The sequence below is a fragment of the Bos indicus x Bos taurus genome, chromosome 7, assembly GCF_003369695.1.
Source record: "Bos indicus x Bos taurus breed Angus x Brahman F1 hybrid chromosome 7, Bos_hybrid_MaternalHap_v2.0, whole genome shotgun sequence".
NCBI lineage: Eukaryota > Metazoa > Chordata > Mammalia > Artiodactyla > Bovidae > Bos > Bos indicus x Bos taurus.
Genome location: NC_040082.1, coordinates 51,464,893 through 51,480,149, shown reverse-complemented (window position 1 = coordinate 51,480,149; position 15,257 = coordinate 51,464,893). Strand labels below are relative to the sequence as shown.

Genomic DNA, 15,257 nt, shown 5'->3' with positions numbered 1-15,257 from the left:
ACGTGTAAGAGATGTTGACTTTTCTTGGAATCTTAGAAATTACCTAGGAAGCCACATTATTATAATGAGATGAAAATGCAAGACCAGCTATCAACTATAAAGCTTATCACATGTACTTGGAATTTCCCTGAACATTACACACACACACACACACACATGATTTACCTCTAACTCTTATAACAATTGTACAGTATAGTTTTACTATCCCTGCTTTACATATTTGGAAACGGGCTGAAAGAAAATAAGTGATTTGCCCAAGGCAACATGGCTGGTAACTCATGATCAAGATTTTAACCCAGGTTTACCGTGAGCCAAAACCATGTTCATTTCCATTACACTGTATAGTTGCAAAGACAGAAACAGAAAAATTTTCTGATTCCCTGTCCCATTCTCTTTCCATTAAGCTATGACAGATATCAATTTTCTAATCTGTAATAGTAATGCAATCTGAACTTGCTTTCTATGGTTACTAATTTTACTAAACTGTTGGAAAGAAATACAGAAATACAGCACAGACTTTGAGACCAATGATTATATTTTATAGGAAAGAAATTATTTCATGAAAGAAAGAAAAGGAAACACTATGGCTTTGATGGTATATTCAGAATATTGACACGACCTCAGCATTGGCTAGCCTTAGATCAGTTTTCTGAAACAATCTTTAAAAAGGGCTTTGATCCCATTGAATCCAAATTTCCTTTCTATAGATTTGGAAATGTATAGAATACCAGAATCCAACCATTTGGCTTTGATTTCAGTCACCTTTGCGTAATTCTCCAGGTGCTTTATTGAATGGAGTAAAATAAACCAGTAGACAAAAGGCATTGCTTATAGAATGGAAGAAGGAACTAAGGAGAAGATACTTTCTCTGGAAAAGTTATCTATACTTTTAGATATTTTGTTTCTTCTTTACTTCTTGGGAAACTAAATAATGAAGTATTACAGGAGTAAACTTAATCTAAAACTGATTTAAGTGAAAATTTCCAAACAGTAATTTGGAAAGTGATGGACTGTGGAAAGTTAAACCGTGCATCTCTAATGTTTATGATTATGATGTTTGGCTAGCTACAGAAAAAGCTTGCACATTTAAAATGTCTTTCAGATTGAAAAACTTTAAAAGTAGCTGTGTGCAAGCTTTTTTTTTTTTTTTGGTGGAGAATGTGAGTAGCTATGCACAAGTTTCGATTTCACATCTTTCTGCCTTTACTAATGTATAGTGGGTGAAAGAGTATGGAGTTGAAAAAATGTTGAAATTGTGGTCTTCTCTTCCATCTCAATGGTGAGCTTTTGGGAAACTCATAGCTTCTTCTGTTAGTTTCTGTTTCCCCAAGTCTTCAGTGTTTGAATTTTGATAGTTATCCCTTAGGGTCATTTTATAACTTATATATGAGTCTGTGACACTGAATTGAAACACTCTAGGACAGATGCAGATGGAAGCAAAAGGAACCCTGGGTGCTCTTGCTAGCAGCAGCTTTCTCCAGATGTCTTTAAATCTTTACCTGACTTGTAGGACAACCCATCTGCCTTATTTTCCCCTCCCTTCTCACTTATGAAGGGAGCTGAATTAGAAACACGTTTGTGTATGAGGAAATGTGTCTAGGGTTGGTGAGAAATTCAGTTCTCATATTGGACTCTGGAGTGTTAAACTTTGAGTTTTGGACATAATCTCTTGCCTTCTAGGGCAGGTATCTTGAAAACACATTAGAACTACTTTAGAAATAGCTTTTGTGCGAATCTGCCACCTTGACAGGATCCTAAAAGATGGAAACTAAATTGATGTGGTATATTAAGTTTAGCATGACCTTGAACAACTGGTTTTGCAGTGTTGGCTGTTGTGGGTGTTACCCACAGTTATATTATAAAAGTGAGCTGCATCTCCACGGCTTCAGTCTTAGAGCACCAGCTGGTGAGCAATGCAAGAAGCAGACTGGTAACCAACTTACATCATCATCAACATGAAGATAACCACAGTGCCAATGCTTCTGACCCTGGCTGTTTGTCTCATACAAGGTGAGCAATTTGCCTGTAATCTAAGCCTCTTGCCACACATTCCAAAGCTCTAGGCAGAGACTTCTCTCCCTTCCTCCCTCCTCAGTGTGTGTGTGTGTGTGTGTGTGTGTGTGTGTGTGCGCGCGCGCACATGCATGTGTATACAAAACCCTGAACTATCTTGCCAGACATAGAGTTTTGAAGAATTAGATATGCAACTTTATAAATAGGGTATCTTTAAAAAGGACATGTAGTGTGAGATAATCTGAATTTTTATCCATCAGAAATTCTTCCATTAATTCAACATTAATTCTGAAAAGCTAATAGAGTCTTCTCCTTATTCCCCTCACCAAACATATCAGTTCATAGTGATATGAATTATATATATATTATACATATTTATAATATTAAATGTATGAAACATAATTATATGAATTATGTATACAACAGATATTTAAAACTTAGATGTACTTAATATGTATACTTTAATACTCTACTTATATATAAACATTAAAAAATCAAATTCAATCATCTGGTTTTAAACCAGCATGCTTTCTAGCAAATTTTATTTTTGTGTTTTCAAATCCTAAATGAATTGGAAGTATTTCTTCTACATGGTAAGGGTCTTTCTTCTTTGGGTGCCAGGAGATGATAGGTTTTTGCTTTTGCTATCTGAATTTGAAGGGAACATAGATTACCTAGACTTAACTTGCTGTGAAGTTTTATGTATTTTAAAAGGAAACTTCAGATATGGAGAGTGAGGAGACTATTATATACAAATGATACCCACTTTCCTAAAATGAGTATCTTGGTACCAAAAATAGTCTGTTAATGAGATAGCGTATTAGTCTGTAATTTTAATTTTAATGTTCTGTGACCAATACCTTCATATTAATAATACAGACATATTATACTGATGGGCACTAATAGCTTTGTTAAAAAACACAGAAACAGGTGTTTATGAATCAAGGCATAATATTTACCAGATCTCTAAATTTTGTGGCTGTGACGAGGAGACGGTATTACCAGAATCCAGAAAATTTAATTTTATGTATATAGGATATAAACTTTATGCTACACTATTCCTTAAAACTGTGATTGATATATTGGATATGTGTGTTATAATTTTAAAAGAAGCCTACAATACTTTGTTCTGAAAGGATTTTTTAAGAAGTTAGATATTTTGAGGGGGTCAGAAAGTATATGAATATTATTTTTCGAAGAAATTGGCACTTTATGAATGAAAGGTCTTTGTTATTGTATATACTGCTGGTGCAATGCCCTCACTTTACTTGCCATGGTGCATTTTAATGTGTTCAAATCAATTTGTGGTTTTAAAATATATTGTTGTTAAAATAAGCAAGACACTACACTCAGTGGATTGTTCATTTTACTTATTAAATGTTGTACATTCCCTTAACTTTGGTTTCTGTATTTTTGTCCCAGATGCTGCCAGTGAAGATGTAAATCAGGTTAGTCCTGCTTTTTCTGTTCATTGAATTCATTCCAAGATCCCTGAAGAAAAATGTTCTGTGACCAACACCTTCATATTAATAATACAGACATATTATACTGATGGGCACTAATAGCTTTGTTAAAAACACAGAAACAGGTCTTTATGAATCAAGGCATAAATCACACACACACACGTCAATGCATTAATGATAACAGAGGTTGGCAAGAGGTTGTCTATCACACTAAAGGAATGCTTTACAATTCCACAAACAAACACATTAGTGAATTACTCTTGTTCAGCTTAACAGCTGAAAAAGTCATGACGCACACAGGAAGCTGAAATAAGTTTTCTTATGATCACTATGCAAAAAGGAATTGTCTATATCTTGTATATTTTCAGTGTATATAGTTCATTCAGTACATATTTACTGAGCATCTTTTGTATGTCAGATCCTGTTTGAGGTGCCAGGAATATAAAAACAAAAAAAGAATCCTGCCATCATGGAGTTTACCTTGTAAGGGAAAACAGACAAGGTAGTAAGTAACTTAGCAAAATATACAGTACATTAAATAATGATTAGTGCTAGAAGGATAGAAGATAGGAATTTCTGTGGATGGAAATGGTATCAGTTCTTCTCAATAGTCAACTAAGTTTCCTCTGAGAAGATAGCCTTAGAATAAGGATAGCATAAGATGCAGAGGGAGTGAATCATGAAGATACTTGCAACTCACAGCAGACTGAGCAGAAGCACCTGTGTTTAATTTCTATAGAAATTAAATATTTTTTAATATATTTGAAAGCCACATTGAGAGAGCCAATTATACACACACACACACACACACACATGCATGCACAACTGTGCCATTATTTCAGATTTAAAATATTTCTGGTTATGAAGCAGATATTTACGTGTCTCAAAGATCATGAACACTTGAAGAATAAAATAATACAAAGATTGTTTTCTACACCAAAACTCATAAACATGATTAAAATACTCTTGCTGTATTTTATTGTTAACTTTTTTTTAAAGAAACTTGTTACAGGAATATTCTAGAGAATTCCATTATAGTCTCTGTTATTTCATTGAAGTTTGCTGATTAAAGAGGTTCAGAAACTTCCATTGCATAAGTAGAGTGGGATGATAGGGTAGGAAAAAAGACTGGATTTTTGATAATCAAAGAGCACGCTTGTTTGGATATTTTATACTCAAAAAAAAGCGTATTATGTAAATCTCTCTGTGCATGAAGAAATATGTTTATTTTTTCAGAGTCTATGATAATGGGTGGTAGTTTCTAGTGCATACTTCAAATTTTGCACTGATATTTCTCATACTGTTAAATTCTTATTTCACTGAAAAGCATTTTAAAAACAGAAATTTAGCCTCCTCTTATGTTGACAAAAGCAAAAAGAATATGAAAAGTGATTATTTATCTGGAAATAATTCAGATCATAGTCTGAATATTTTGTCAGAAATGAAAACTATTGATTTGGTCTTCCTTACAATGCTGGATTTTTTTATTTTCCGAGTTTGGTAGCTCGAGGTCTTTCTAGTACCATAAAACATGTTGAATGTTACAAACATTAGCCAGAGCAGCACAGAAAAGCACCAGAGTGATCTACAAGGATCCTTACTAAATGCTTACATTTGTCATCCCAGAAGGGTAATTACGAAGCCACATCAACCGTGTTGGTGCTTTAACATAGAGCAGGGGTGATACCAGCTCCTGGGGTTTATTTGGATGCCTGGGGAGGAATCGAAGACAATTAGATGGATATCACAGCCAGTGAAAGAAAACAGAAAGAGCTTGGGCCTACAGGGCTCCAGTTTTTCTGAAATAAGTGGAGAAAACACAGAGAGCAACAAACAAAATTGAGCCAAAGCCTGGAAATTACATCATGAGTAAACAGTTGCAGGGAAGTCATCTCCCCACCTCAGAACCCCTGATGGTCCAGACCTGTTCCTGTTTCAACCTTCTCTATTATGGTCTTTGGGAAGCTATTTCACTTTTCCCAAAGAAAAATGCAACTGTTTCTTTCAATTTTTATGGACTTTTGCTCTTGCCCAAGAGAATACACTGGATAACCTCATAACTCAGAAAAATCGCACTGAGTTCCATCTTTACTGATTACAAACTGTGAACAAATTTCTAAACCTATTCTTTGGGACTCTGTTGTCCATTTGTGTGGGAAAAAATAAGAGAAGAGGGTCTTTCTCAGATTTGGGAATTTATCTAATTGTGATATTGGAGAAATCCAATTCAGGAATTATTTTCGTTGATAATGTTCTTTTAGAGTTGACCAATAGAAACTATTTAAAGCTTCATTCTTCATGAATTTTTGTTTCTAGTATGTTCTTTAAGACCTGCCTCACAAGAAATATATATTTATTACAAAGACACTAGGCTCTTCTCTCATTCCATGACAGGAATTTTATCTGGACTTTGTAGGTTCAGTTATATCTGGCCAGTTAAGCAGTAACTTGCAATATCGGCATAAAATACTACAGAATCAGAGACCAGACATGGATCTCAAGAGACCTAGTTGTCAGTCTGCTGCCATAAATTGTTATTGTGCTACTCAGATAAAATCACTGGTTGGTGATCATAATCTTAGAGATGTCTTAGTAGGTTACCCTTAGCAAAATTTCCCAGGGCTGGTCTCTGAAATTATGTATTCTTCTTCACCATTAATCATTCTTCATTCTGCAAGTGATATCACCTGCCTCCCAAGTGTAGGATGCTGGGTTAGGTACATCATTGTCCATTAGATGGTAAACACCATTTAGGCCAAGGATCCTTCTGCCTTATTTACTGCTATATCCATGGCACCTAGAAGAGTATAGTATCCTCATAGTGTTTGTTGACTGACTGAATGATTACTATAAAGATATAGGAGGTTGAGTAGAATTCTATAATCAATCCTTTGGAAGAGGTGCATTTGTCAGCATTGGATCAAAGGCTTGATTTAATTACTTATGTTTTCTGTTATGAGGATATTGAAGCCTTTTTTCAAAGTCAAAACAAAACAAAATATAGACCAGTGAATTTCCTAAACTAATAGGCAATGTAATATTTTAAATCAGTGCTTTACTAGGTAGTGCAAATGCACCATTAATACTAAGCTCCTAGAAAAAAATTGAGTGTCATATACCCGGCCTTCATTAAATATATTGAGTATCTCAGAGGTTAAAGCGTCTGCCTGCAATGTGGGAGACCTGGGTTCGATCCCTGGGTCAGGAAGATCTCCTGGAGAAGGAAATGGCAACTGACTCCAGTACTTTTGCCTGGAGAATCCCATGGACAAGAAGCCTGGTAGGCTGCAGTCCAAGGGGTCGCAAAGAGCTGGACACGACTTCACTTTTACCTTCACTTTCTAACCTTCTCAGCAACCTTTACATATACCTTTCAATGACAATTATTATTGAACTATGACATTAGACATTTTTATATGTATGAGCTTAGCATATTCCAATAATAAGCGTGGCAACAACAACAGCTATACTAAACAGGAAGAAGAGGTGAGGTAGAGAATCTAATTATTGAATATCTACAAAGTATCAGGCCCTCTTTGAGGGATTTACATGCTTATGATATTTAATCCACACAAAACTTATGAAGCATGTATACTTATAAGTGGGCCTTTGAGAATTTCATTTGCCATGACTATTGGACTTATAAATGAGAACCCTGTCATATAGGCTCAGATTTTTTGACTCCAAGTCCCTTGTTCTTTCCATTTTGCTAATGGTTTTAGATGAATGCTTTTAGGTGAATTTTCAATCTCCAACTGGCAATCCAGATTCATTATTTTATTTGTATTATCTGTATCAAGTTGAGTGAATGTCTTCCATACAAAGAGGGTAGTGGTTATGAAATAACACTGTTCTTAGAAGGTAAAACTTGCTGTGATGAGGTTTCTGTAAACACTTTTTTCATATTTTTCCTAAGGAAACATGCAGTGAATATCGAGTATTGATGAAAAATGGAAAACTGTTCTGTTCCCAAGATAAAAAACCTTTTCAAAGTCCTGATGGAATAATGTTTGTCAACAAATGTGCTATGTGCAAAATGATATTGTGAGTAAAGTTTATCTTTCTTTCAATTGTTTTGAATTACCACTATTCTGTGAACTCAATATATTTTTATTTTCTGTCACGTATATTTTTCTGAATCTCAGTTGGTAAATAATAATGCTCAGCAGATGATACCTTTTGTCAAGTAAAGTTGGATAAATGCCACCCACCCACAAAGATTTTAATAAGCACTTATGGTGTTTCAAAATATCCCAGAGGACTCAGTATCAGTACCTTATGTAGTACTTAATAGTCTTTTGAGGATGTGGTTCCAAGTTGAGTTTTCTTACCTTGGGAGAAAATGATTCTTGGGCCTGTTAAGACCTGACACTGTTGTATCCCTGAGAATGATGTGATAGCCAACCAGGAGAAGCAGGATATAGCCTGACTCTGGGAGCTCCCAGTAGGGCTTTAGACCTCTAGGATTATGCTAGCATGAAAGGACTCTAGAATCGATTGTGGCTTCCAACTGCCTGCAACACAGAATTAATATCCTGGAAGTTTACTGACACCTTTGCAATGTTTCCTAACTTGATTTCCTTCTCTCCAGTGACACCCAAAAAAAGTTTGGGTTGGAAAAGGAAAACCCTCAAATCAAAGAAACTTAATTTACTTTTGAACAGGGAATCCATTCTCAGTTTCTGACCGTCAAAACTTCAACTCTGGTACCAAGACAACACTAAGCTAACCCATTGAAGATAATTATAACTGGTAATGTGTCAAGGGATTTTATCTGACATACTTATTAATATTGGGATAACAAAGCTCTGATCACATATGCTTCTAATGAAGACATTTTGGAAGATGAAGGAAGGCAGGGCAAAATTTAGGGAGGGGAGACTCCCAGGGCAAGCTGAAGAATCCTTAGTCTTTTGAAAGCTGACTGTAAACCAGTAGGTATATTACTTACTAAAGAGTTTTCTACTTGTTAACATAAGATGTTTAGATAGGAGACTGAAACTATGAGTAAAATAAATTTATTGAAAAATAAAACAAAAATACAATGCCTTTAAATATGCAAGGCAGGTTATTTATCACTTTGAAGTCACTCAGTCAATTATTATGTTACTTATGTAAATTACATTGAGATAAACTTGGAAACCTGGAAAGAAGGAGACTGCATGAGGCATTAAGGTTTTCTTTAAATTGCTCAGTGTGCTCTGTGGGTCCTTAAGAGGCTGGAGCCTAAGACCAAGACAGGCAAGCAGATTTGGGGTTGATGTGAATACAGCCTTTCAAAGAGAGCCTTCTGAAAATAGTACAAATGGCTTTTAGAGCTGGTGACCATCTGGATGTTGGCAGTATTTATGGTGGGTAGTGTGTTGTGCCAGAGAAGGCAGTGGCACCCCACTCCAGTACTCTTGCCTGGAAAATCCCATGGACGGAGGAGCCTGGTAGGCTCCAGTCCATGGGGTCGCTAAGAGTCAGACACGACTGAGTGACTTCACTTTCACTTTTCACTTTCCTGCATTGGAGAAGGAAATGGCAACCCACTCCAGTGTTCTTGCCTGGAGAATCCCATGGACACAGGAGCCTGGTGGGCTGCCGTCTGTGGGGTTGCACAGAGTCGGACACGACTGAAGAGACTTGGCAGCAGCAGCAGCAGCAGTGTGCTGTGCAGTTAACAATAGAGATTGTTGCCTTCAATAGGAATACATTTAAGATGGATGTATTTCAGTACTCAGGAGAAGTCTGTGGTATCTGTGGTCAATTCTGGACATACTTCCATTTCTGACAAGCTAGACTGGGCTGAGAACAGCCAAAATTCAGTTTACCATGTATGATGTTAGTCCTAAAAATTGGGCAAGCATGTCTGAGCTATTCTATTCTTTGCTATCTTCCAGGGAAAAAGAAGCAAAATCCCAGAAAAGGTACAGGCTTTTAACAAGAGCCTCCAGGGCTACTGCCCCAGGAAAGGTGAGACTGTTTTGAGTCAACTTGTCTTACTTGCTTTGGAGATCACATTCAACTCTATTCAGATCTGTTTATTTCCTTATTACTAGGTCATCACCTGTTGTAAAGCCAGCTACTTAGAAGGGAGGGAACAGGGCTTAGTCCAGGGGTGGGCTAAATATGTGGTACCGCTTGTCCACAGGCCCAACCCATGACCCAACTCTCTGAAAACATTCTGGGCACTAACAGATGTAAGAGTAAACCAGTGTGGTGACTGCCTTGCATGGTCATTTCTCATTCCTACTATCCTGTCTTGGTTCCAACAAGGCCTTCATGGGACTATAGAACTAAGTTCAAGTCTCAGAATTTGGACAATTTATGTATCTCTGGGTCTCAGTTTATTCGCTTTTGATATGGAACATGGGTCAAATGAGAATCTAAATTTAAAAGGTCAGCTACAGTGTTTAACATGTGTTAGCAGGCATGTGACTCATTTCCTTTCTCTTTTCCTCTGAACATATTTTCTAATACTTGGAGATTTCCTCTAATTCAAGTAGACTGGCTTGTTTATATCTGTTTTGCAAATTGGAATTCAGGCTAATATTTGTTGGAGAAAACTGTTCTGTGGTAAAATTTTTAAAAAATTAAATAAAATGAAAAAACTATACAGATGCAACCCAACACACAACCACTTCCCTTTATACATAATTTTTCCATGATACAAAAATTTTTATTTGTATAAATAAATGAAAATTCTAAGCCCTGATTGGGCAAAGTCTCTGGCTGGCCTACAACATCTCACAATAAGGTATTGATGAAGCTGGAGCTATCACAAGGTGTTCTGACAACTAGTCATATTATTCCAGGTCTCCTATGTAGCTTCTTCTCCAATATCTTCTTTCTCTTCCTCCTCTCATGCCTCTGACACATAACCAAAATGATCAGTCAAGGAAGGCACACCCAAATTACCTTAATATCCCTGGTCTAACCAAGCTAACATCTTCCTTGTCAGTGTTACTCAGGACTGTCTGAGCACCTCAGCTTCCACAATAGACCTGGTCAACCAAAGTCTTTGCCTGGGCTCAAACGGTCTCACTTTTACAACAATGACACAGTCACCATGCAACTGATCAATAACTACAAACTCTGAGGAAAAGGGGGCTGCTTTTATGCTCCCCAAATCTGTGAGGGTCAGAAAGGTTTACTTGATTTTTCAAATCTGCCTTTCGTTGTCACATTTAGAGAGAGGCTTATAATGTAAAATCCATTCTCCTCCTCCTCCTCTTTTTTCTTCATGAAAAGCATATATATCAATGGTGCTTTAAAAAATTCAAAATACAAGTAAGTGACAAAAATCCCCCAAATACACCACACACACACACACACACACACACACACACACACACATATCATTTTTAATGCTACTGTTTTAAAACATTACTAGTGATATGTTTTCATACACAGACATATATTTGCTGAATTTTAAAATAAGAGCTTTAAGAAAATTCTAGAATATCGAAACAATATACTTCTCTGTTATCATTTTATGCCTGAATTATAATTTTGACCTCTCAATAACATTCTTATGGTTACATATTTTGCTACCTAGGAAATGATTTACTTATAAATGAAGGCAGTTAATATTTGGTTGTGTGCCTTAAAGTAATTTCCTTCTAGATTTTTACATGTCTGTGAATAGATTAATGCAACTATACATTTTTATTGTTGCTATTTTTCTCCTCACTATAAAAGAAAACAATCTACTCTCTCTGTTTAGATTTCTCCCATCAAAAATTAACCCTGCCTCTTACTCTCAGAGTAAGATGCTCTACCTGTTCAAGAAAGTTTCTCCTGCAGACATCCTCTCTCTTGCATCATCAATCTATTCTTCATTAGTGTATCTGTCATTCTTTAACCTTATAATTCTGATATCCATTCCATCAACAAGACTTGTTGGTTTTGCCTCCAACTAATATTTCAATTTGACTCCTTTTCATGATTTTCATTCCTACCACCCAAGTTTTCTGAACTTGCATAATTTCTAAGCATAACATCTTTGGTCTATGTAGAAACTTTTGTTTTTTAATTGATCATTTCATTCATTCAGTATTTCTCATTGATTTCGGTTGCCAGCTTTCTAGTATATTAAGTAGGGTTACATGTATGTGTTTCAGAGTTCCTTATTTGTTCATATTAGTTCATTTCTTTAATAACTAATAATGCAATTCCTCTTTCTCACTTTTTCAAAGTTGACTTACCTATGCACAGGAAATACATTTTCCACATGAATATTTGAAATAAAAAAATTTACTAAGTTTATTAAAAAATCAAACGAGTTTGGGAACTCGAGATAGTTCAGGCTACAGAGAATTTATAAATTAATTTGCATAAAATTGACTTTTTACAATAGTAACTTGCCTACACCAAAGGCATAGAATATCATATCATTAATTCATGTAATTTTTGTGGCTTCCCTGGTGGCTCAGAGGTTAAAGTGTCTGCCTGCAATGCGGGAGACCCAGGTTCGATCCCTGGATTGGGAAGATCCCCTGGAGAAGGAAATGGCAACCCGCTCCAGTATTCTTGCCTGGAGAATCCCATGGATTGAGGAGCCTGGTAGGCTACAGTCCATGGGGTTGCAAAGAGTCAGACATGACTGAGCAACTTCACTTTATGAGATCCAAAAAATATTCTCCACAGGTATTTTTATGTTTTTGCTAAGACTTAGAAAATTGGCAATTTTACTGCTCTTTTGAGTGGTATTTTTGTTATTTATGGTATTTATACCTGATTATTGTTGGCATAGACAAATTCTATTGATTTCTATAAGTTGATCTCATATTAAAAACCTTTATGATACCTTGTTAATTATTATTTTTTACATGTTAATTCTCTTGTATTTTTCTTGGAAGTTGATCACATCATCTGTAAATAATAGAAGTTCTGTAACTTTTCAATTTTGTTACTTTATTTCTTTTTCTTTCATCATTGGCAATAATCTAGAGTTCATACAGTAGTTCAACAGTAGCAATGATAATGAACTTCAAACTGCCCTTTCTTGTTGTGAAGTTGCTCAGTCGTGTCTGACTCTTTGCAACCCCATGGACTGTAGCCTGCCAGGGTCCTCCGTTCATGGGATTTTCCAGACAAGAATACTGGAGTGGGTTGCCATTTCCTTCTCCAGAGGATCTTCCCGATCCAGGGATCGAACCTGGGTCTCCCACTTGTAGGCAGACGCTTTTACTGTCTGAGCACCAGGGAAGTCCTTAAGATAGCCCTTTCTCGGCCCATCTTAAATGCTATATATCTATAAAGTTTCTCCATTATATATAATGTTTACTATAGGTTTTTTTTTTTCTGTAAACTTTAATAAGTTTAGAAGTTCCTTTCTGTTTTTATTCTTCTCAATATGTTTTACTCATTATCACATGCCTTCTTGGCAACTATTGAAATAATTTTACAATTTTTCTCTTTCAATCAATTAATATAATACATTTCTGGATAACCACACTGATGCTAAATCATTATTTTCTCAGAGTAAATCATACTAATCACATTGCATTTTTAGTACACTGTTGAATTTGCATTGTTAATATTTAGAAAATTTGAAGCTATTTTTATAAGTGAAATGAGTCTCTACTTTTCCCTTTTAATTATTCTCATGTGGTTGGGAATCAATGTAAAATTACCCTGAGGGGTGGCACTTCAAACTATTGCTGAATCAGGAGTTCAGCAAATTCCCTCCCCAAGGAACAACAATAATGCTACCCAAAATTGAGTAAAATAACCACTTTAGCACTCTAGAAATTGACCAGCAGCCTATGTTAATCTGATAATCAGTTATGTTTTAAAAACTGTTGAACTTTGGATAAGAATGATGGGAGTCTATGGTCCTCTTGCTTAATAATAATCACATCTCACCCCCATGGCTTGGTTGATACGAAGGGTCTACCAAAGAAGAGAAGACTGTGGATCAGTAACTGCATCGCCAATGTTGAAAGGGGTTTATTGAATTTGGAGTTGTGGGAAACTGTCATATCCAGAGATATTTTTGGTTGCTCCAGTGAGGAGAAAGATCTTAGGGCTGTAGCAGTAAGCATATTTCTGGCTAAGTCTTCATAAAGGAGCAGCAGAGGCTAAAAGGGACTAAGCAATTCACAAAGTCCTGGCCAATCATGAAGCTATGGGCAAGCACTTACAAGACACAAGAATATCCTCAAGAAAAGCAAATGCTGAGGCAGATATAAAAATAGCCTGAGTTTTTAATATTCTCCCATACATACATAGGTCCTTCTGTGGAGGATGAAAACTTTACTGGCTTTGAGAAGTTTGTGCATAAACTGTGTCCAATCATTGGCCTGCTGCTAAGTTACGCAGATCTAGGGAGAAGCAGCTCTGAGACTGCATTAAAAAAGAATTAGTAGGAGACTTCTCTGGTGGTCCAGTGGCTGGGAATCTGTGCTTCCAGTGCCGGGGGCCCTGATTCAATCCCTGGTCTGGGAGCTACATCCCACCTGCCGTGGCTGAGAGTCTGTATGCTGCAACCAAGAATCCTCATGCTGAAAGTAGGAGCGCGTACCACAACTAAAGATCCCTCATGCTGCAATGAAGATTGAAGATCCTGTGTGCTCCAGCTAGGACTGGGCACAGCCAAATAAATAAATAAAAGCAAATGTTAAAAAATTAGGAAACTTGAAGATAGATTAATAAAGTTTAACAGAAGTAGTACAGAAGGAAAAAAATATTGACCAAAAATGTACAGAGTCGCAGAGCCCTTGAGACAAGTATATCAATACATGTGAAACAGGGATGTCAGAAATAAAAGAGGGAGACTGGATAGAAAAGTTATTTGAAGAAAAAAATAGCTTAAAATGTATCAAATTACTGGGCTTCCCTGAGAGCTCAGTTGATAAAGAATCTGCCTGCAATGCAGGAGACACTGGTTCGATTCCTGGGTTGGGAAGATCCCCTGGAGAAGGGAAGGCTACCCACTCCAGTATTCTGGCCTGGAGAATTCCATGGACTGTGTAGTCCATGGGGTTGCAAAGAGTTGGACATGACTGAGTGACTTTCACTTCATGTATCAAATTGGATGAAAAAATTAATCTTTATAGTCAAGGATTTCAACAAATTATAAATAGGATAAAGGAGATTTACAGCTAGGCTCAGGCTTCCCTAGTGGCTCAGTGGTAAATAATCTGCCTGCCTATACAGGAGATTTGAGTTCCATCCCTGGGTTGGGAAGATCCCCTGGAGAAGAAAATGCAACTCAATTCAGTATTCTTGACTGGAAAATTCCATGGACAGAGGAGCCTGGCCGGCTACAGTCCATGGGGTCACAAAAGACTCAGACATGACTTATGATTAAACAGTACCTCCACCACCATCTAGGCTCCTTATGATGAAAATGCTGAGATCAAGAAAGAATTTTAAAAGCAGCAAAAGAAAAAACAATGCATTATATATACAGGTTATAATTGATGACTGGCTTGTCATTTAAAATAATGAGGTTCAGAAGGCAATGGAATGAGATGCTCAAAGTGCTGAAAGAAAAAAAAAAATGTTAACCAATATTCTATATCCACAAAAATTATCCTGTAAAATTAAGTCAAAATAAAGATATTCCCATATCAATGAAATCTGAGAGAATTTGTTGCATACAGATTTTACAAGTAATAATATAGTTCTTTAGAAAAAGGAATGACCACCAGATGATAACCTGGAATAATACAAAGAAATAAACAGCACTAGAAATGGTAAATATGGTATACTCTATAAATATATGTTGCTTATTTTCACCTAGCTTCTTTTGAAGATATTACATACAGCAATGATTATAATGCTGTT

At 36.3% G+C, this 15,257-nt stretch overlaps 1 protein-coding gene across 3 annotated transcripts in view; it reads left to right on the top strand.

Annotated features, from left to right (window-relative positions):
* Nucleotides 1-1,827: 1,827 nt before the first annotated feature.
* The window catches only part of SPINK5 (serine peptidase inhibitor, Kazal type 5), an 83,835-nt gene continuing 70,405 nt past the window's right edge, over nt 1,828-15,257 (top strand). For all 3 annotated transcript variants that reach the window (XM_027546043.1, XM_027546042.1, XM_027546044.1), the window contains exons 1-4: nt 1,828-2,010; nt 3,436-3,461; nt 7,393-7,520; nt 9,362-9,434. In XM_027546043.1, the coding sequence (XP_027401844.1) occupies nt 1,956-2,010; nt 3,436-3,461; nt 7,393-7,520; nt 9,362-9,434 (282 nt within the window). In that variant the 5' untranslated portion in view covers nt 1,828-1,955. The remainder of the gene's footprint in view (nt 2,011-3,435; nt 3,462-7,392; nt 7,521-9,361; nt 9,435-15,257) is intronic.